This window comes from Canis lupus, chromosome 2 (genome assembly GCF_048164855.1).
Source record: "Canis lupus baileyi chromosome 2, mCanLup2.hap1, whole genome shotgun sequence".
In the NCBI taxonomy this organism is placed as follows: Eukaryota; Metazoa; Chordata; class Mammalia; order Carnivora; family Canidae; genus Canis; species Canis lupus.
The window spans coordinates 48,590,323-48,614,019 of NC_132839.1; the positions used below are offsets into that span (position 1 = coordinate 48,590,323).

The following is a 23,697-nucleotide window of genomic DNA, read 5'->3' on the forward strand; positions in this document are numbered from 1 at the left end:
ATTCTCCCAAGTGTAAAAGTTAAATGACAGAAACATTCCTTCAGGTCTGTGCTTCGTTAACATAACACATCTTTAGATGCCAGAGTCAACAGCATCTGACCGAGGAGTCTCCTAGCTAAAATCCCTTGCTTTACACCAGCACCCAGGAAAAGTCCTAGAGTCTTCCTGCACATTTCACACCTCCTGGACTCTGCCACGCAAACCATCATTACCAACATCTTCCAGGCTGGGACCTACATACATTCAGGTATCCTCATGTTGCTGACCCTCCTTCCTTCCCAGTTGTTGCCACCAAGGCCTATCACTTCTTAAAACTCCCAGAAGTGCCTCCACTGCGATACCACTGCACTCATCCTAGCAAGGCATTACCGTTAACGGGCATCTTGAACAAGAAGGCAGTAACTCACGGTGAGCTGGAAAAGGAGTCTCATCTCCTTCCACACTTCGTAGAAAACAGTATTGCCACATCATGCCACCCACAGAAACCGTACTGGCTCCTGAAGTCGTAAACCTGCTGCATCGTGTGCAAAGCCACTTCCCTTTCTTTGTAAGATCTTCTATAATGGACCTGGGTCTTCACAAACCCTACAAACCTATGAAACCCTACAAACCTCTCACAGTTCACTGCCCTACTTTTAAGCCTTTGCCAAAGCCTGAAAACTCATCTGAGCCCTACTCTTCCACACCCAGCTCAAGGACACCTGCCCACCTTTCCTAAGAGTGTCCTCCCTGCCTGTTCTTCTGCAGGAGGAAGTTGTTAACAGTATACGGGGAACGAAAGTAACATTTTGAAGCTTAATTTTTTTTATGGGTGTGAAGCATGTGGTGGATAGCATCATAAAGAAGCTTTCTTAACTGCCACTTTTCATTTAAAACCAATCCACTGGGATTGGGCCTCTTATACCAAGATAATTACATAAACTACAAAGTTTAGGAGTTCAAAATAACTTTGGATTACAGAAAGAGACTTAATGTTACAGTGATCTTTAAGAAAGAAATTTCAGTTGTATTTTCTTAAAATATCAAAAGTAAATACATAAATGAATATATGAGCCATGCAAATTAAAGTTCTGGATTAAACTGGATTAACTCAAATTAACTACCAGAGTTCTTCAGTTCTGAATTAACTCAAATTACTACCAGAGTTCTTCAGTTATCTGAGAGAACGGAGAAATGACAGTTCTGGTGACTTTAGTCTTTATTTCATGTCATGTGTTAGGAGAGAACTATTTAAATAGTTATCACATTGTATCTATCAACCTGAGGCAGGTAAAGTCATAAGACTAGATCCAGGGTTACAGATCAAGTGTGTGTTCTGACAATAGGCCAGTGAATCTGGTACTCCTGCTGTTCTCTTATGAAATAATGACATCCACCTACCTATTCAAAAGACTGGTCTCAGTGGAATGGCCTATTACAGGAAAAATGGAATTGAAGCCTGCATATTACTAATAGATGGGTTTTTATTGGGGGAAAATTTTTTTTTCATTAGGTGACTCTGAACCTTTTATAAAACAAAAACAGAACATACTCCCTCCCTCCCCCAACACACACCCACAGTTTCCTGGCCATCTGAGGCCAAGGTTACTGACCTCCTCCACAGTTTGATATGCTCCTGGTCTGAGTAGGCTTTAAGGCACTCGGCTATCCGGTCTCCAATTTTCAGGAGGCAGTTTCGGGTGTGCTCCAGCTGTTCCTGCACATTGAGCCCCTTGTCAGGTTTGTCTAACTGTTTCAGTGCCTTTTTCACAGGCCTCATCCTCTCTTTGCACTGCAACAGGACAACAGAGAAGAGACATGACACACATGCAGCAGAAACATCTTGTCTTTCTGTGCCCTAAATTCCCAGAGAAAACCCAGCTCACCCTCATGCCATGTTACTGCTAGAGGAGGGATGGGTTAAGGCTCTGGGAACAAGTACAAATGTACGTCAGGAAAACCTGAAGTGCAGGTCCAAAAGAAGCCCTTAGAGCAATGACTCCTATACCTTCATTATAGCTCAAAATGGTGTTTCCTCATCTGCAGGAGGGGCATGATAATGCCTCAGGAGGTCATTGTGAAGATAAAATGAGAAGATTATGGAACTAACCTAGAAACACCAGATAAACTATCTAAAACTACAGAATAAAATATTCACAAGTCCTTTGGACTTGTAAGATGCTAACTTCCAGATAAAGATGGTGAGCTGTAAACAAGAGCTGTTTTCTCCCCCTGACCAACTCCACTGAACAACAGTAAAGGGAGTGTCTTACAGAGATGGGCCCTCAAACCAAGGGAAAATGCAGAGAAAACAAGAGTAACAAAATACTGGCAGCAAAGGAAATGACTTAAGAGACCAGAGATGAGAACCAACCTGGTTTATACTGTAACATCCCCCACAGAGGTGAGTATCTCTGAAGCAGGAGAGAGTTAAAACTAAGGACTGGTTTTTTCAACAATACTTAGAAGTAACAAATACCCAGATTCACAAGAGACACCCAAACTTCCAACTCTGCTCAGCAAAAGGTACAGAGGTTATTATCTAAGGAGGATGAAGGAGAGGTCTCTGAACTGCGCAACACAGGCACAGGGGAGAGGCAGGGGTGCCACACTGAAACAGGAGTAATGACCATGCATATACCAGAGGAGTCAGCACCTGGCCTTCTGCCTCCCAGATTCCAGAATGAAGAAAGCCAGGCCTTCACCCTTCACTCAGGAGACTGGAGGGTCCTTGTCCACAAAATCTGACCATCTAAGAGGAGGAACTACCCCCTGCCAGCCAGTCTCCCAATGAACCAACCCAGCCACATCACCGAACAGTGATCACACGAAGTCAACCAAGCTCCACTAACATGCTCAGAGCTTTGGTTGGATGGTTAGTCCCCTACTCCCAAATGTGTGTGCAGACAACCAACAATTCTAAATCACCATCACCTGAAAAAGCATCTAACATGAATGATGGAAAACAAGTAAAAAAGAAATACAAAAAAACATTCAGAGAACCACAGACAGGAGAGAAATCTTACAAATGAAACAAGAGAAATAAAAAGCTTAAAAGAAATAATGTGAGATAAAGTGGAGGGGATCTCCTAGACAGCAGAATTTAAAAAGCACAAATGAAAAAAAAGGTAATATTGGGAACCACTCCCAGAGTCCAATATCCAAAAACAAAAACTTCTATAAAGCTAAAACTAAGAATTAGGAGGAAATCACCATACAATAATTCAAGAAAACTTCTCAGACCCATAGGGCATGGCTGTCAACCATAAGGCTTCTGGTACAACAAACTAAAGATGACCATGAAGCTTCACAAGAAAATCCTGAAGCTTCTATCTGTGGTAATTCCATTTACTTTCCAGAGTTATACTTCAATTTTCAAAAGTGACACAAAATTAAAAGATGTATCACAACCTGGAAGGAGTCTCTAAGGACTATAATGGGTAAGAGATTAGTATCATGAACGTATAAAGGATTTCTATAGAAAAGCTAAGAACAAAAAAAAAATTTTTTTTAATAAAAATAAATAAAAAAGAAAAGCTAAGAACAAATTACCAAAATAGGTGAAGTATACAAACAGGCAATCTGCTGGAAACATGAATGCCTAACAGATACAAAAACAAATGTTCAACTATGCCACTGATCAATTTCATACCCCTCAGATTAGCAAAAATTAATAAATCAGAAATGACCAAGTGTTTCTGAGACTGGGAAGCAATCAGAACTCAAATTCCCTGCTAGGAATGTATAAATCTCCACAAATAGCTTAGAAGGGATAATTTAATAGTACCTAGTAAAGTGGTGGACATGCGTGCCCAAGGAAAGACCCACAGCTCTGTGCAAGCTATACACCTTAGAAAACCGCTCATACATGTATAACTAAGAATATTTACAAGAATTTTGCTGTCATCTACTTTTAGTAATAAACATTTGGAAAACCCTAAGGTTATCTATAGGAGAAACCATCAATTGTGGAAGTCATGATACAGAATAATATAAACTTTTTAAAAAAAATTTTTTTAAGTAAGCTCTATGCCCAGGGTGAAGCTTGAGTTCACAACCCTGAGATCAAGAGTGGTATGCTCTCCCAAATAAGCCAGCCAGGAGCCCCTGAAACAGTTTAAATTACCAACATGGGTAAACCTCAAAAATAGAGATGCTGTAGGAGGAAAATCAAGCTACAGGATACACACAGTGTAGCATTTATATAAAATTTTTAAACATGAAAAGCAATACTGTGTGCTGTGTATGGACACATGGGAGGCTGTGCACTAGAACAGTTAAGAACCCAGGTGCTCATGCCACACAATCTGGGTCAAACCTTTGCCTACATCTTTACTGTGTTAACACATAACTTATGTAACTCTCTTCATTTTTTAAGATTTTATTTTCATTTATTTATTTTTTTTTAGAAAGAGAGTGAGTGAGAACATGAGCAGGGAGCGGGAAGAGAGGCACAGGGAGAAACAGAACTTTATCCGGCTCCCTGCTGAACATGGAGCCCAACTCGGGGCTTGAGACCACAACCCTGAGATCATGATCTGAGCTGAAACCAAAAGTTGGGATGTTTCACCAACTGAGCCAGCCACCCAAGTGACCCTAAAGATTTTACTTTTAAGTAATCTCCACACCCAATGTGAGGCTCAAACTCACAACCTCAAGATGAAAAGTCCTGCTCTTGGTAAGCCAGCCAGGTGCCCTTCTTCATCTTTATTTTTTTAGTAAGTAAAATGGAGAGAATTACCTATCTCATAGGATTGTTGTGGAGAAAGAAAAACAAAAATGCACAAACAGTGCCTGGCTATTTATGTGAGTCATTATTGTCTTTACAGACCAACAGAAGTGATAAAATGCTAAAACCAAACATGAACAGTACATGAACAGTAACTGAATCTGAAACCAGCCTTACTTCTGAGAGGTAAGAAAGGAAAAAGTGTGGGTTTAGAGTGAGAAACAGTAAGGCCTTCAACTTTACTCTGAGTCTTAAAATTCACATATGACAAGGTTTTGTGGTACCTGTATCACTATTATATTCCTTAAATTTTTCTATAGTTTTTAAAGATTTCATAATACTAAAACATAATAAAAGCCAATAGGTGAAAACATTTTTAAAAATAAATGGTTACTATTAGAAATACTGTGTTAGGATTTTCTCTTATAAATATTGGACTAAGGAAAAATCAGGAAAAGGTCAGCAGATCAGATGCTGTTGTACAATGAATTTATTCATTCAGTTAGTTTACACATTCATTGATATACCCTTTTCATTAAAAATATTTCTTTAGACATACTTCTAATACCTAAACATACTTTACATAAGAATCACTACTTGCCGTCAGCTCAGGACAGAACACTTCAGAGAATTAAGAATAGTTAGGTAAGTATAAAGAAAAAGAATATATATATACATATGTTTATAGATTTTTGAGAATAAGGAGAAAGGAGCAATGAGAAAGGAGACTACCTTACAGGATGAGATCAATATCCTATCCTTTGCTGCCACACAGCAGGAGTATCTTGATCTGGAAGATCAGGTTCTCTTTGAGACTGAAGTAATGGTCAGTTAGCTGTGATTTACACACCTCTGGGGAGAGGAGGTGGGAGGAATCACAGAGCACAGCACATGTGGACCATGGAGCCCTGGTGAAGGGTTAGGGTCCCTGAGGGCATGCTAGCCTATTTCCATTCCCACTTGAGACCTGGTCCATGCACTCCCTTTCCCTATCACATTATCATCTCACAGGAGGAAAGAGACAGTGTCCTAGGCCACAACTTGGCCACGACTTAGCCCCCAGCACTGAGGTGTGGGAGTAAGAAAGATACACCATGCTCACGCACACCATTGCTCTAGCTCACTAAGCCAGGACTCTGGCCTCGTCTCATGTCGTGCTGTTCCCTGGTTCTCACCACACCAGCCAGAGTGGCCTTCTGTGACCTCCTTGCTGCACTACAGGCAGTCCCTGCCACACAGCCTTTGCACATGCCATTGCCTGACCTTGACATGTTCTTCCCTCCCCTCATCTCTTGTGACCTTTCCCTCTTCCTTCAGAACCCAAGTCAACATCATCTCCTTAAAGCTGCCTTCCCGACAGCCCTTGCCTGGGTCAGATCCCCTTCTCACAGAATCTTCAGAGCATCTGCTATCCCTCTCCCAAAGCCCATCCCAGTAGCACAAGCTCCATCTGTATGGCTATCCAACTATCTCCCCTACTCAAGTGTGAAGTCTGCAGTGACAGCAGTTCTCTTCGCAACATCATAGGTAACTCTGGGGTCAGCACACAGAGCGTATTCAATAAAAGTTAGCTCAATGAACATGTCTGCTTCCCAAATGCCTCTAAGGGCCCCTGCAGCCTTTCTCTTTTTTAAAAGTTTTTCTTTTTTTTTATGTATGTATGTATTCATTTATTCATTTATTTGGGAGGGGGCATACACAGGGTGGAGGGAGAGGGAGAGAAAAAAGCAGAGAATCTCAAGCAGACTCTGCACTCAGTATAGAGCCTGACACAGGGCTCAATCCCACAACCCTGAGAGTATGACCTAAGCTGAAACCCAGAGTCTGACACTTAACCAACTGAGCCACCCAGTCTCCCACCTCCCCTGCAGCTTTTCTGACTGGGAGCACAAGACAAGAAATCGAGTCCCCAGACTTCTTTCTCACTAGAACATAAGGAAATCTCTTCCTGCCTATCTTTCTAGAGCAAAAGGTCTTTAGATAGTAGAAGCAATGTATTCCAAAGTAACATACTAATGCTCAATCAAGCCAGCTAAGGCTGTAGGCTGGGCCCGAGAAAGGCAGAGCCACAGCAAGCACTATGGCCACACACCAGCACCCCTCCATTTCAAGACTTACTATGCTGAATGTCTCCTGGTCCAGATCATCATCCTCATCCTCTCCAATGGGGACAGGTTCACTTCCTGCTGTAATATGGACAGGACCCTGAGATCGCTTTGATTTACTTGAAGATTTGGCATCACCACCTTTAGGCTTTTAAAAAAGAGTTACAAGGAATCATTGTCATTTGTGCAATCCTGCCTTGTAAGCTGGACATCTTATCTATGTCACATCACTCCAGAGAGTAAATGTGACAGGCTCAGTTCACACAAATGGTAAAATAAAGTCATCTAAAACATCCACAGGTGAAGACTGTAAATTGGCAGAGCTCTTGAACAGTATCGTGTATCATGTTTTATTAAGAGCTTTATAATCATACAGTTTCATCTAGGAGTCTGTATTAACTACAGTGCTGTAAATGATTGATGTGTACATGAAGCCACATGGATAAATCTCATTTATCCATGAAAGGATGGAGATACATATATATATAATAACTTCAGGTATAAACATTTAAAAAAATAATACTATGCTTTGTTTACAATTGTATATAACATATAGTAAAGGTATAAAAAACATGAGCAGGAAGGTTTCAAACCAGGAGAGGAGAAAAGAGGGAGGCAGAATAATGAAATTGGGAAAGAGGAAATGGAGAGGGGCTTCAACAGTATTTGTAATGTGCACGAAACACAAAATATATCAGCTCAACAAAAGGCACTGCAAGTAAACGTGAAAAAATGCTGGCCACAGTTCTATCTGGGTGGTGGATGAGTGGATGTATGGGAAATGGCTCCCTGTACGTTTATATTTTGGAAATATTTCACTTAAAAAAAGAATTTGGAGTACAAATGCAAATGTATCTGGCACAGCAAGCTTCCTAACATAAAAAAATCTGAAAGTGATTTCAGCATGGTAAGTGTACACTGCTTCCAAGGTGTTATAAACAGAATCTTCTTTATTTATTCAAAGTGATTTTAATACTTATTCAGTTGGAAAAGTTGTTTCTGATATACTGCTTCTGTGGGGAGAAAAGGCTGCCCAAGGAATCTGATTTGATCATTTTGTACTTACATATATAAGAATAGTTCTAAAGATCAAAAAGTCTACTAGAGATTATCAATAGAGGGTGGAATAAAAGCAGGATTAAGGGTTAACTGCAAAATAATTTTTTTTTAATATTTTATTTATTTATTCATGAGAGACAGAGAGAGAGAGAGAGAGAGAGAGAGAGAGAGGCCAAGACACAGGCAGAGGGAGAAGCAGGCCCCATGTAGGGAGCCAGACGTGGGACTCGATCCCAGGTGTCCAGGATTAGGCCCTGGGCTGAAGGCGGTGCTAAACCGCTGAGCCACCAGGGCTGCCCCCCCCCCCCTTTTTTAAATATTTTATTTATTTATTCATGAGAGACACAGATGCAAAATAATTTCATCAGAAGCCAGAAAACATACATGCAACACTCTACCAGAATCCTGTGGTTTGGGATTCACCTCACAGAAGTACCAAAGGGAAGATTATAGAATAGCTGGGCTTTTCATCCATTTCTACTCCAAAAGTTTCTCTTGGTATATTTGGGCTGACTCCTAAACTTTTCAAATATTCAAATTCATCTATGGATTGTACTCTTGTACCGTGAAAATGAGAACAGATTTCAGGTCATTACCTGTAAGTGCAACATTTCTCACCTGTCCTATCCATTCAAAATTCCCCTCTGAAATCAGTAGTAAGAGATCAACTAAAGGCCTTCTGTATTATAAATACCCCACAGTTGCACGTTTCCTCTCTGTAAGAAGAGGGGCAGGTGTCCCTCTGACAGCCCAGGCCTTCCTTCTTGGATGTGCCCACAAAGACGATTACTTCAGGGCGCTCCAGGCCCATTCTGTCTAGGTCCTAGCAGAAATCTCCGAGGCTATGGGAATCTCAGTAAAGCACAAGGACGCTGATACCTTCTCTTTCTTATCTTTTGACTTCTTCCTTTCCTTGTCCCCTTCTTTGTCTTTCCTAGAACTCATTTGTTTCTCCTTGTTCTCCTTGTTCTCTTTCTTCTTCTGTTTCTTTTTCATTGGACTTTTTTCTAAGCCATCATCCTAGAAAACAAACAGGGCTGTGAGCTTTTGCCACAAACTTTATATCTACTGGTCTACTTTCTAGAGACAGGAGCACTGTCCGCAGTGGTTCATCACTGCATCCACACTAAGCTTGTTTTCAAGCACACAGCCCTAATGCAGGCGCTCACACAATTCTAAGCTCTCCAGTAATCACCAGGTAAGCCTGTAGCAACAGATGCTCTGCAACTCATATCCTCTCTTAAATTCTCATAGCAACCCTTCAACCATAAGCATTATCATTGCCCTTTCACAGATAGAAAAAAACTGAGGACCAGAGATATGATATACCTGTCACCAAGTAATTGTCACGGTTGCTACAACTTTTTGAATTCATTTGTGCATGACAATTTCATGCCAGTTTCTGTACCCACTGCTGATCCTCTTGGAGCTAATCTCAAAGTACAATCACACTCAAAGGGCAACAACATAAAATCCCATAAGGCTGTCACTCACTGAAACAACACACTGAATGCTACCACTTTTTAAACTTTGCTTAAACCAGAGGTCACAAACTGGCAGGCCCTGGGCCAAACCTGACCCACAGATGTGTCTTATTGGCCCACGATAAACTAAACTGCAGAGCACCTGCCCCCCTGCCTCAAGCATGAAGCTCCTGGTGAGCTGCAGTCCCCACCACTACTCCATCTTCTTCAACCACAAGACTGGGTGTCACGGGCCACTGATCATTACACCTTGCATGGTTCGCTTCATTTACTTCCATTACCCATGAATCTGTGATGGCTGGCTTAAATGAACAAATTGCTCTCTCACTGGGTAAGCAGAGACATATATATTCTATTTTCACTTTATTGACTCTGCATATAAACCAAACACATTTTGAATGGTTTTATACCAGTTGGCACAATAAATATAGCCTAAAAGGCAACCCTCAACTGAAATCCAGCCGCATACCTTTACTTCTCCCTCTTCTGATGGATTGTCTGAGTGTCTAGGAGATGAAAACTCAACCCCATGCTCATCTTTCAGCCTGGGTTCTTTGTTTTCCTTCTTTACTCGAGGCTTCCGCTTCTTTAATTTGGCCTGGAAAGGAGAGAAAATGATGATAAAACCACAAACCTGAAAAAGGATGACCAAATAACGTTAGGACTCTTTAGAGCAGTAGCAGCCACTAACTCAAGTGAGAAAATTCAGAGTTATTTCAAAAGGCTGTCATCAATTTTACCTGGGGGTGGGTGGTGGGGTGGGGAGAGGAAAACAGTAATGTAAGCCCTACACATGTCCCTACACCACATAAAAGCACCCATATCCTTGACTGTATTAATTCCAGTGCTCAGAATTTATGCTAAAGATAGAATTCAAAAGAAGGAAAAGCACATTTATGCACAAAGACACAAATAAACACATGAGACTTAGCAGTAACATTAAAAAATCTAGACATATGCTCTATCTAAAAATTAAGGGAAAGGTTAAAATACTGTTGATCCCCTCAAATAGGATACAGACATATAAAGCAAGTATAAACAGGACCTAATCTGTCCCTCCAGAACCCAACATATAGTTCATACTCAACATGTTATCTGGAGAATGGCACTACTTTTAACACTATTACATGAAAAAAAAACAAAAAAACAAAAACAAGGATCACGTGGGATCATGGTGATTTTCTTTCCCTAAAATTCATTTTGTTTATAATATATGGAAATATATGCAAAGGGCAGAGCTCAGAGCATGGAGAACACACACCCAACAAGGACCGCTAGTACCAGATATAACATCTCACTGTGATTGCCAGCTTTCTAGGCCTGAATTTGAAGTGAAAATTTGGGAAAATAAAAGGAGATAAGGTTCAAATGAGATCATAAGCAACTTCGTTGGTATTCTGTACTGAGTAAGTAAGGCAGTCAGAACTGAAAACCAGCTTCTGCATTCACTGTGGATTCTATCCATTGTACCTCTGGGACCAACTGTTACAAGTAGCCCAGGGTCAGTTATACAAGTTAAATCTGGTGGTATTCATACAGTAACAAGAACTGTGGTCCAAAATTGAGGAAGCAGCCCCAAAATTGAAAAAACAGCAACATATATGTCTGGATCAGTGGCTCTGGGAGAGGTGAGGACTATTCTGAGGCAGAACTGGAGGAGAATGAGCTTGTAAGAAAGTTGTCAAGATGTTCAGGCCAATTACTGAATGAACATTCCTATTATTTATTACCAACCAAACCATCATTACTGGAACTTCAAAAGCAACACCTAACTATGGGATGATTGCATTGTGTGCTGTGCCCAGAGAAGGCAGGCATTCCTTCTCCTACTTAACTGTGCGGGGGGGTGGGGGGGGGGTGGTAGCCTCAGCCCTCTGAAGGATACTCTGCTGGCAGCTGCACTCACCTCCTCCCCGCCCGTCACAGCCCCCTTCTTCTCCAGACTCTTCCTGAGCAGCTTCAGCAAGTAGTCCGCTCGGGTCTGCAGTTGCTTCCCCTGAGGCTTTTTATCTGTCTCCACAGGCAGAATCTTCAACAGGAAAGGAAGAGAAGCACCCGCCACCACCCATGTCCCGGTTAGTGGATCAGGATACATACAGTCAACAAAGAACTAAGCAGTCCTTTCCCTCCCCAACCACCCAAAATACAGATAAAGCCTCAGATCCTATCTCATGTCCATGGCTCCCAGTCACTGAAAATCCCTTATGAGCCGTTCTCATTTTACAAAATGGGATGGAGAAATCCAGCTCTCCCACTGGCTCCTACCTGTGCTGTTAACAGGGTAGAACAACTCAGGTAGGAGGGGCTTGTTGGCTTCATCTGCTAGAGCATCCCAGCCGTCGTGGATTTCCTCCTTCCAGGAGCAGGGAATCCCTGGAGCTAGGTTAAAGCTTCGTTTTAGATTGAAAATGCTTCTTAGAGCATTGCCGGAGAGCACTGAGCTATGCCAGGACATGATCCGTCCCTGCTACCACAGCTGGACCTCTCAGGCCAGGCTGGATTTGGTCTCAGTGCTTATGGCAGGGTGCTGTCACCCTCTTAGAGCATCACACATGGGATGAGCATTGTTTGACGTGCCAGGAAAAGCCCTGCCAGGAGCACAACATGGAGCGCATCCTACTAAAATTTGAGCCAGTCAGCTTTCCCTGCTTATAGCTCTGAGTACGGCCTTACTACTTGGTAGCCTGATTTACAACAGATAGGGTGGGAGGCTCGATTTTGTGGGAGAAGTACAGCCAATATTTAATTCCATTACAAAAAATACCAAGGTGTAGCTCATTCTTTGGAGAACTGAAACACAATTGCTTCAAATATTGTTTTAAACAAGAGGGCCAATGATTGAGGCCAAGGAATCCTTGTATTCTTAATAATCTTACCCTGGTATTTGTTGCAATAAGATTTGATGTATAATAAGAATTAGAATTTTAAGATTTCTCCTGTGATTTCCCCAAAATTTTACCTGGCTATTATCTTCATCTAACAGTACCACAGTCCACTAAAGATGGTAATATTCCCCAAAACAAAAGAAATCCCAGGAATTTATTACTGTACTAATTTCCAATGTGATCCGCCAACCCCAGAGAATAGTTAAAAATAAGTTATCAATATAAAAATATTATGTAACAAATCTGGAAATCTCCAGCATCACAGATTTACTTACTTTGTCAGTTAGCTTAAGCTCTGGATCCGTCTTAATTAACTCCCAGTTTCCATAGCCATGTTCATAAATTCCCAGCAGTAGTCTTGAATCATCCTCCACCCCCCACTCCACATCAAAATGTGCAGCTTTCACTCGACAGGTTAAGCAGTATCTAAAGGGATTTCAAAAACAGGAGGACATGAGGAGGGGCCTTTAGAATTTGGAAAGGAACAAAAATGAACATGGACAAAGCATTGTGATGTGTTAAACACAAGACCATGAAAACCCTACATAACACACAACTCTTAACTTGGAATCGCCTTTCTGACAGCACAACCACTCATGCATATGCACAGAATAGACTCACTTTTTTTTTTCTTCAGGGTCCACAGGGATAGATTTATGCAGCATCTCAAACTCTTCCTCATGTTGTATAATGGATTTCACGTTAACCTGAACCCCCGATATTTTGATTGTTGGGCCTCTTTTTTTCCCTGGTCCTTTCCCTAAAGGATACCAATTTCACATCAGTTAAGTGAGAATTTGCTGCAGTTCTACAGAAAACATTATCAGCACACCCTGAATGTTTATTCACACTTGATATGTATCTCTGGTTTATTGTTAGTTTTAAGATAACCTAAAGTCAAAAAAGCTTTCCAATTAACAGGCATAAAATAACCTCTAAACAATTCAGTTTTTTAAGATTGAGGATTTTTTAATCCACTAGTATTTATTTCTATTTTAATCTTCCTATCTTTTATACTTTGGTTCTAAAATTAAAAGTAAAAAAGATCCTAAAGGATTAATAGTAATACTGAAGTTTTTTCTTTTGTTTTCTAACTACCTTATTAACAGAGTTAAGAAAACTCAAGGTCTTAAAGATGATTTTCTCTACTGTAAAAATAGGGGATCAAGTTAATACCATTTGAAATGAACAAAAGGTGTCCTGGAAAGATTTCCTTAGCCCTAGTGCCAAATGAAAATAATCCTAGAATTAAAAATGAAACCCAGGGGTACCTGAGTGGCTCAGTAGTTGAGCATCTGCCTTTGGCTCAGGTTGTGATCCCAAGGTCCTGGGATCGAGCACCCATCAGGTTCCCCACAGGGAGCCTACTTCTCCCTCTGCCTGTGTCTCTGCCTTTCTGTGTCTCTCATGAATAAATTTAAAAATAAATAAATAAATAAAAATGATGATGAAACTCCGTCAACTTAGCCAGATATTGGGAAGATGATGGCACAAGATAATGACACTTGTCTGTGAGAGGAGAGGGCTCAGAGCCTAAGAAACGGTTTCTTTTTTTAACATTCAAGTTGATGAAATGGTGCTATGATCATAAATAGTTATTTAGATATTCTTCTGTAATCCTCTAGAATTCATTTGCAAATGCTATTCCCAGCAATTCTGAAGAGAGCTGGAACAGAATGTGTGAAAATGGGAAAGGCACTTCTCAAAATCAGAAATCTGGGATTTATTCCCAAATTTGCACAAAGTATCCTTGTTCCCTTCCCTTTTCCCCTCTCACTTCTAGTTGTTGACCTCTCTGGGTCTCAGTCTCCTCATCTGTAAAATAAAAAGACTGCAACAGAAATATGGGCAAAGGATAAAGAGACAATTCAGAGAAGGAAAAACAAATGATTCCTCAACATTTGAAAAATACTTGACCTCACTCATAATCAGAGAAATGCAAATTAAATATATATACATACCATTTCTAACATTTCTATCATGTTGAAAAATTCAAAAATTTGAAAACATTATGTTGATGAGACCAAGAGGAAACAGCCACGCTTATTCAATGCTTAGTGGGAGAGTATAGTGCAAAATGGTGTGCATACAAAATTATCTACCACAATACTGTAAAGCAAGATCATATAGCTGAATGTCCTTTAACATATAGCATATCCATAATAGATTATGCAAGTCTTTAAAACAAAAATCAGACAGCTGGATAAAACTAACCACTTTCAATGGCACTGAAACATATAATAACCATACAGAAAAATAAAACTGGATACACCAGGAGAAACTCCAAGTGGATCAAAGATATAAAAGTAAATGAAATCACACAAGTATAAGAGGAAGAAAAGTCACAGCGAATTCCTGTTTATACTGGGAGTAGAGGAAATGTATTTAACGGACTCAAAATCTAAATACAGTAAGGTAAAAGACATACATTTAATTATATAAAATATTTAAGTTTTCTTAAAGTGCCATGAGTAAAAAGACAAGTCACAAACTACAGGTGAGAAACAGCAACTTTCATCAGAAAAACACTCACAATCTTACTCATTAAAAGAAAAACAAGATACCATTTCTCACCTATCAGTTTGGCAAAAACCCAACCATCTGACAATATCCTTTGTTTGTGAGACTTGTAACCAGTACCAATATCCACTGCTGGTGGCACTATAAATTATGGTATGACTGCTGGAGAATTTGGCAAAATCCAATCAAGTCATGCTTCTCCAGGATCCAGCAGTCCCACTTCCAGAAACCCATCCAGGAGACATGCTTGTAGAGATACAACACAGCATCTCCCTTAGACTATGAATTCATTACAGCTGTCTTTGTAATAGTCAAAGACTAAAAACAACCCAAATATTCATCGCTCAGAAACAGTAAAGTCTGGGATCCCTGGGTGGCGCAGCGGTTTGGCACCTGCCTTTGGCCCAGGGCGCGATCCTGGAGACCCAGGATCGAATCCCACATCAGGCTCCCGGTGCATGAAGCCTGCTTCTCCCTCTGCCTGTGTCTCTGCCTCTCTCTTTCTCTCTCTGTGACTATCATAAATAAATAAATTTAAAAAAAAAAAAAAAGAAAGAAACAGTAAAGTCTGAATCCACATCTACCGAACATAGTGGAACACTGCAATTGCAAAAGGAAAGAAAGAGATTTCTACAACATGCGGCATGATCTCCACACGTGAAAATATGTTGATACAGAACACAATACGCACTATGCTATCTTCTGTATAAGAGGGGCACGCACACTGAAATTCTTACATAGAAACAGTGGAAAGAGAAATCTGAAATTAATAGAAACAGTGACCTATGAGAGATGGAAAAAGCAAGGTGCAGAACAGTGTGCTTGCTGCATTTGTGGTATTAGGAGAAAAAACATGATTTATTCATTTTCCATAGTACATATTTTCTCATTTCTAGAAAGATACAAGAAAGAGGGATACCAGTTTTCAATTTGGAACCATGTGAATGTAAAATTTATTCACAACAATTACAATGAAAAATGAAAACATGGTAAACTTAGAGTTGACTCTTGGGTGTTTTCTGAGTGCCATACATATAAAAGCATGTACTTGGATCACTGTCCTAACCATATCAATGTCTTTTACAAAATAGGAAAATACAGCTAAATAAATTTTTGACTATACTTAAGATACTTTAAAATTATACTACCTTCAATAATATCTTTAAAAAGAAAATCTATAGCACAAATACTTCTTTCCTGGTATCAGCGAATGGGGCAAGCCAGATACCACACTATGCATTTCCCATGAACAGACTGAGCCAGGAGTCACCCTCAGCCTCTGAGGCAGGCACTGTTACTCCCCTCTGCAAATGAGACCATTGTGAGGGAAGAACTTGTTGAGCTCAATTAAAAGAAATTCTAGCACCATGAAAATCGCATAGTAACAAAAATGTTTATAATATTCATCCAAAATTTTATATATTCCAATTAATTCTCTAAATTCTTTAAGTTTGCCATATTACAATCCATATTTGTATATCCAAGATGACTAGTGATGCTTGTGGTCTATAATGTCCTCACCTCCAGCCAAAATATAGATGTATCCACTAGGCTTTGCCCACTCAGGTCTTTACATCATTCAAACCAGTCTAAGGTTTCTATAACAACATCAGAAGAAACCATTCATGGGGCACCTGGGTGGCTCAGTCAGTTAAGTGTCTGCCTTTGGCTCAGGTCATGATCCCAGGGTCCTGGAATCCAGCCCCATGATAGTCTGTCTCGCTGCTCAGTGGGGAGCCTGCTTCTCCCTCTGCCCCTCCCCCACTCGTGCATGCACGCTCTGACTCTCAAATAAAATCTTTATTTAAAAAAAAAGATGAAATCATTCATGTTGCTCATTACTCTCCACCTGCTGCAAATCAACTTTGTGGAGTAGATATCTGGGTTCTTACAACACTGAGCTCACATAAAGGCAGGTCAGAATACACACGTCAAAGGATGAGGGATGCCTGGGATAGGAGTCTGTTCCTCAAAAACAAAACCCCCTGGCAGCAGTATTCTCAATCCACAATACTGGGTTTGGGAGAACTTACCCTCACTGGCATTTTCTTTCAGCTGTTCTTCATACTCCTGCATTGCTGACACACAGCTGTTGTGAATCAGTTCCCCCAGTCGTTTCAGATCTGCTACAGACTTATCCACCAGCTCAGCATCCCGTGCTATGCACTCCAGCCTGAGGAAGGACAAATACGGAGACTCGTCAAGGCCCTATGCCCATTTTTCTAATGTCACATGAGATACTATTTGGCCTCATAGAAACTTGCTCCTGCAAAGACATTTTCCTCAATTTTATTGATCATTCCAAGGCTCCAACAAGAAGCCTCCAATAATGACTGAGAGGTAACTCATTTTCCATCATAAAGAACTGCTCTTTGGAATAATCCACAAGGTAATTTCAAAGAACAGAGGGAAAGGAGTCGGCTTTTTTTTTTCTTTTTTTTTTTAGGAGTCGGCTTTTCTTACTAGTTTTTTATTACTAACTAGACGGCTGCCTGACAATGGTGGCAGGTGAGGTGCCAACGACTGTCTGCACTCCTCTGATCCTCTGTGCTCACCTCTCTTCCTCCAGCTTACTTTCATTCATCACATTATTCCTAGAAGCAAAGTACAGTTACTTCTACAATGTTTCAGTGATCTCATATGGAGCATGCAAACATACTTAACGTCTAAAAATCAGTGTGCCAGAAGCAGCCAGATGCACTCTTCCTCACCCTGCTGGTTTTTATGATCACCGGCTCACAGATACACATTTTATCCTGGGTGGCCAGCAACAACCTCCAAAAGGTGCACCTGACTTTCTAGGTTTCACCATCACTAATGCTACACATCACTGCTTCCTCTCTAAATGGAGAGGACAGAACAAAACATACAGACTATAATTTTCTTCCACTCCAGAAGTTTACTAGGAAGAACAGTAAGGCATCTGCTATTTCTATTAAGTCAGTACTATTATTCATAGGACATACTGCTGATTCTGGACAAAGCAAAATACTGAACTAGTTCAGATTCAGATAGTCTTTTCTTAAAATCCAATTTCTGAGTTCATTTCCTGAATGCCTGTAAAAGAGTAACAACAGCCAACCCTTTGGTAAGTTGCTGCTGGCAAGGTGTTATTTGCATTTAATCTTCATGATACTCTACTAAAAAAGTAAGAGGCTACAAAAATCACAAATTGTTATTACTAAATAAGAACTAGGATGCAAATAGTAAATAGGTGCATTCTTTCAAATTGAATTATCTGAACATCTCCTCTGGAAATTCTCTCTGTATTGTAGTTTTGCATGTACTTGCTTCATTTTCCACTCAAGTAAAATCTCTGTACAGATGGTCATCTTTGTCATCCCTCCCCAAAAACATATGTACAATTGCACAATATATAAATATTTGTAAAAGAACGTTTCCAGGACAAAAAAAAAATGTTCCCAGCATTAGTACTAAGTGGAAAATAATACAAGGGAAAAAAAGAAAGCATGCTATGTAATAAAAATGAAAAAAAGGTGGATAAGAAGCTTACCGTTCAAGAGGGAGACCAAACTTCTTATATGCCTTGATGAACCTGCGAACATGATCATAAAAACACATTAAAAAACAGAGGTTTTGGCTCAGTGGTAAAACATGCCATGCACACTGTCAAAATAGACTGAGCCCAAACCATGGAATTGACACTAAGTCAAAGAATGCTGAGTCTTTGAAACTGGTCCACTTAAAATAGTGAGTATTAGAGATGCAGTCAAATTTATTCTCAGATACTAATCAAGAAACCATTAAGGAATGTAACCGCAAAGTGACCTAACTCTAATATTACCCTTTTTAGAAGGTGCAAGTTCATGGAGTTCAATACATGATAAATGATTTAACCACCATTTAACTCCTGTGATAAGACCGCAAAACGGTCAGCCACTCTACTCAGTTACTGTTACTATCGATTCTAAACAGTAATATTTATTATTTTCTGGTCAATTACACAGCTGTAAAATTTTTAAGACTGTCTCAAATACTTCTGGGAATAAAGCAAAGTAAAGTAAGTATGTGATTTAAAACTTCTTAGATAAATCTATTTTGGAAAGTCTGCTGACTATGCCTACCAGACCCTGTCTTCAAACAAATATCCAACCAATCCTTTCACAAGTCTCTACCCTATACTATTATTCCTTCCTTACAACTAACCACTACCATTGTCACTAAGTAGCAAGATGTTACGATATATCATAGTCATCACTGTCATCGACCACATTACTAAAATCATCTCGTTAGGTAACAGTGTAAGGTGAGACACTACGGAGGGATAAATGGAAACAGAGAACACAGCAATTAAAGAAAAAGGGGGAGAGAATGAATAGGCCTGTTGCTGAGAAATGATACTACATGAACAGCATGAACACAAGGACTAGGAAAGCATTATGGGGAAAGTGAATGTGAAGCTTATTCTTCGACTCTACCTTTCTTCCATTCATATATACTGAAATATTTTATGTATAAAAGAATATGACGTTTGGGAATTACTTTGAAATAACACTAGGAGAGGGAAGCATTTCTGGAATGGTCAAGAAAAGGACTTCTGAAAATCTGTTGTTCCTCCATAAAAGCAAGAAGAACACCAGCAATATAGTCAAGATCGACTTTGTTAGAACTCTGGAAATTAACCAAATGCTTGCAACTATCACAGGAGCGTTTACTCAAGCAGATGGCTGGATGTCAGTAAAAACTGAAAGCGCTCTGGCATTTTAACTTGTTCTATTCCCATGCTCCTCTCTGCATGCTCCATGAGTCTTGAAAAATCAACATCTTTGTAACTACAGTAGTTGTCCAAAGCAGCATCACAGCAGCCACTAAACAGGCAGAATTAAGAGCCTCACAAAGAGTAACTGAATAGGGGCACCTAGGTGGCTCAGTCGGTTAAGTGTCTGCCTTCAGCTCAGGTCAGAATCCCAGGGTCCTGGGATGGAGCAAGCCCTGCATCGGGCTCCCTGCCCAGTGGGGAGTCTGTTTTGGCCCCTCTCTGTCCCTCCCTCCCCCTATTTGTGCTCACTCTGTCTCTGTCAAATAAATACATAAAATCTTTATTTAAAAAAAGGTAAATATATAAAGACAGCATAAATGTACTTTTGTAACTCTTTAGATTTTTTAAAAAGCAGTAATTACAAAACTGTGTTGACAGGCATATAAAGTGTAAAGATATAACTTCTGCAACAATAAGAACACAGAAAAGGGGAGAGGAATGAAGTTATATTAGAGTACAATTTATTTTACCATTGGAATTAAGTTGATGATAATCTAAATTAAACTGTTCCAAGTTAAGGTACTAATTATAACCTCCAAGGCAACTACTAAGAAAATAACTTTGAAATAGTAAAAAACTATATGGGAAAATAATGAGAAACACAAAAAAACAAAAACAAAGGTATTAAAATGCTATATTAAAAAATACCTACATAACAAAAATAACAGTAGTAATGGGAGAATAAAGGAACAAAAAAGACACAAGACATAAAACAAATAGCAAAATGCAGATATGAATTCTAACTTATCAGTAATTACATGAAATACAAATGTGATTAAAGACTCCAACCAAAAGAGACTGACAATAAATTTTTAAAAAACTGATAGAACAATATGCTGTCTATAAGAGACACAAGCTAGACTCAAAGACAGGCATACTGAAGTAAAAAAGATAGAAAAAGATAATGTGCATACAGTACCCAAAAGAGAGCTGAAGTGGCTACACTAATAACAGATTTTTAAAAATTAAAGCAGAAGATGAGTAAGGAAATGGAAGACTCAGACAATCCAGAGTCAGAGAGGCCTCACAAACATCTGTAGACCACTGTGTTACCTACAGGAGAATACACATTCTTTTCAAAATAATACTGAGGGTAGGAGGTGAGAGGATGTAGCATGTACACAGAAGACTGACTACAAATTCAAAATGGTTAAGATGATAACATGATAAGTACTGGAGGGTATATATCAATGTTTATATATATTTATACTTTTCCATAATAAATTAAAGAGAAGAAAAAAAGAATAGTTATAACATTTAGGGAAAAATAAAGACTTGGTTTAAAATATACTAACCTACAAGAGTTAGTGTAACTATATGTGACATAATTATTATAATATGGATTGGACCATAAAGCTACTGTAAGTAAATACTATAAATAATATTTTCTTCAGCCTAAAACAAAAAATACATGCAAAGTGAGGAAATATCACTTAGAAGCAACAATTTTAGATTTCTTTTATTGGATGGCAGATGTATGAATTAAATACCAACAAATGTACAATAAGTACAGACATAGAAAGATAGCTAAAATCAATTACAGGTGAAAAAAAAAAAAGCTGCAGAAGACTATGTTGGGTGTATTACTAACAAACCAAACCACCACACCACCAAACTGGTATCAGTACTAATACTGTCAGGAAGTGAACTGGGGAGACAAGGGATATGAGGGCAGCGTTATCTGTACCATTTTAACTTTTTATATTTATACTATCTCTTTTATATGCATAGACCTGTGTGTGTGTCTATGTATGTTTGCACATGTATTCCTATTCTTAAAATAAAAAACGCTCAGTCCCAGTTTGCCTCCAACCGTTTTTGTCTTGGCTGGACTTTCTTTGTGAAAATGCTCAGAGTAACCAGAGAACAGGAAGAAAACAAGAGCTGAGCAACCAACAAAAGACCTCAAGTGAGGAAAACCCTGGAGGGCAGAATCTTCTGAGGCAGGACTCCATCTGTGGGGTATGACTCTGTCCCCCGCCTTCCTTGCACACTGCAGCCTCTGCCTACCTCGTCTTCAATGTCAGGAATACCATCAGCCCACAGCTCATAGCATGCCCTCCACACAGACTCCAGAGAGAGAGCAAAGCCTCCACTAACCTTCGTATCTCTGCATCAGTAAATCCCTCGACAAGGTCCTTCCGCACGCTTCTGGGGCGCCCTCTGCGCTTTGGTTTCTTGTCATCATCAGAGTCATCTGTCTCACTCTCAGAAGCAGAGGATCTCTGGGCCTGCCTCTTGGACTCAGTGTCAGAATCACTGTCATTTGTCTGAGCCTGAAAAGGCAAAGTCTCATTGTAGCAAGTGCCAGGCACAAGAAGTCAAGACTAAAACCAGCCCATCTCAATTCTTTAGTACTCAAACTTTTCATCATATTCAACAAGCCCTTTTTCCTTTAAGAAAATAAGGAGGAAGGTGTCACATAAAGGAAGAAGATCTGCTTGGGAAATAGTCACATTTCCAGAGACATAATGCAATGTAACGACAAATGAACTAGAATAAAAATACGTGAATTGTAGGTTCTTATTTACTTGCTTAGGTAAGTTTTTTACCACTCTGTGTCTTGGCTTTCCATTTGTAAAATGATGATAAATATCTATTTATTTGGGTTTTCACGAACACTAAATGAGTCGATAGATATAACAACACAACTATGCCTGGCACACAATTAGTGCTCAATCAATGGTAGCTATTACTATTAGCTAATACTTACTGATTTGCTACAATCTTGGATAAATCTATGTCCAATAAACTGGGTAATAATAAAACTTATTCTACCTACTTCAATGATGTTGCAAAAATCATATTAGATCATGCTTGTAATGGTGCTATAAGATGTGAAGTACGTGTATGTTGTTTACAGTTATATAATCTCTTACTAAGTATTTACACTGGTGCCACAAAAAGCCAATTTACAAAGATCAAATGTCTCACAAGTGAACCCAGGGGTACTCCATAGTTTTCCTCTGCTAGGTTCACTATAAAATAACTGCCTCCACGTCAAGACAATAATGCAAAGCCTCTTCCTTGAATAATTAGCACTTCCTTAGCCTTTACAATAGAAGAAGTCCTTTCTTATCTTTCACCTAACTCAATCACCTTTTTCGTGGAACTCCGAATTCGGGGCAGCATGTAAATTTCTTCTAGCTCCTTCTGACGCTCTTCCTCTTCTACTTTTTTCCTTTGCTCCTCCGGAATGATCTCATCCCAGTCCTTGTGAGGACGCTCTTCCAGCTCTTCTTCATCTTCCATTGTTGCAAAGTTGGCAACCTTAAGACACATGAATAACTCATTGTCTGACATTTCCCTCTTTCCCAAACACCATCATTTTTAATCTCACCTAGCATTTTTAATCTAAATATGATGCTATGAGTAATATCAGAACTCCTGTGATCTTACATAATCAGGCCATCAATTTTCTGCTAATCTCTCCCTTATCATCCGTAAATCACCTTGCCAAACCCTCAAGTTCATCAGAAACATTACTGAGAAACAGGGAAACATAAAGATATAAATTGTCTTATAAGTTTTATGGAAAGATATAAATTGTGATATAAGTTTTATGAAAAGTCTATCACATTTTCTAATAAATATGATACTAATTAGAAATTTTTTATTTACTTAGATGATCAAATGCTGAATACAGAAACTAAAGGTATGTAATGATCTCATACACTCAAAAGTGCACTCTACTCTTAGAACATAAATGAAATGAAAATGAGAACATAAAATGCAAAAAATTCAAACAAATCTAGAATATTCCATATCTGGCATTCAAAATATCTATGCAATTCAAAGTCGCAGCCTGTGGCTACACACAGACATATCTATCAGCTCTGGCCAGGCTATGGGCAGTGGTGGGAAGGCCCCAGGCATGGGCTCCACATCCTTTTTATTCCTTCTCACCTAGTCTTTTAAAGCTATAATCAAGTACAGAAGAGCTTTTTGGGTTTTTTGTTTGTTTTTGTTTTTAAAGATTTTTATTTATTTATTCATGAGAGACACAGAGAGAGAGAGAGAGAGAGAGAGAGAGGGGCAGAGACACAGGCAGAGGGAGAAGCAGGCTCCATGCAGGGAGCCCGATGTGGGACTCGATCCCAGGATTCCAGGATCATGCCCTGGGCTGAAGGCAGACGCCCAACTGCTGAGCCACCCA

At 39.5% G+C, this 23,697-nt stretch overlaps 1 protein-coding gene across 7 annotated transcripts in view; it reads right to left on the reverse strand.

The window, feature by feature from the left end:
• Positions 1–23,697, reverse strand: part of CHD2 (chromodomain helicase DNA binding protein 2) — a 119,723-nt gene that overhangs the window by 16,127 nt on the left and 79,899 nt on the right. For 6 of the 7 annotated variants that reach the window (XM_072798577.1, XM_072798586.1, XM_072798599.1 and 3 more), the window contains 11 exons: positions 22,641–22,811; positions 21,642–21,817; positions 18,276–18,317; positions 16,795–16,934; positions 12,863–13,001; positions 12,517–12,667; positions 11,263–11,385; positions 9,826–9,954; positions 8,752–8,892; positions 6,827–6,961; positions 1,593–1,771 (listed from right to left, as the gene is read on the reverse strand). In XM_072798577.1, coding sequence (XP_072654678.1) covers positions 1,593–1,771; positions 6,827–6,961; positions 8,752–8,892; positions 9,826–9,954; positions 11,263–11,385; positions 12,517–12,667; positions 12,863–13,001; positions 16,795–16,934; positions 18,276–18,317; positions 21,642–21,817; positions 22,641–22,811 — 1,526 coding nt within the window. The remainder of the gene's footprint in view (positions 1–1,592; positions 1,772–6,826; positions 6,962–8,751; positions 8,893–9,825; positions 9,955–11,262; positions 11,386–12,516; positions 12,668–12,862; positions 13,002–16,794; positions 16,935–18,275; positions 18,318–21,641; positions 21,818–22,640; positions 22,812–23,697) is intronic. The other variant, XM_072798593.1, reaches the window with a different exon arrangement.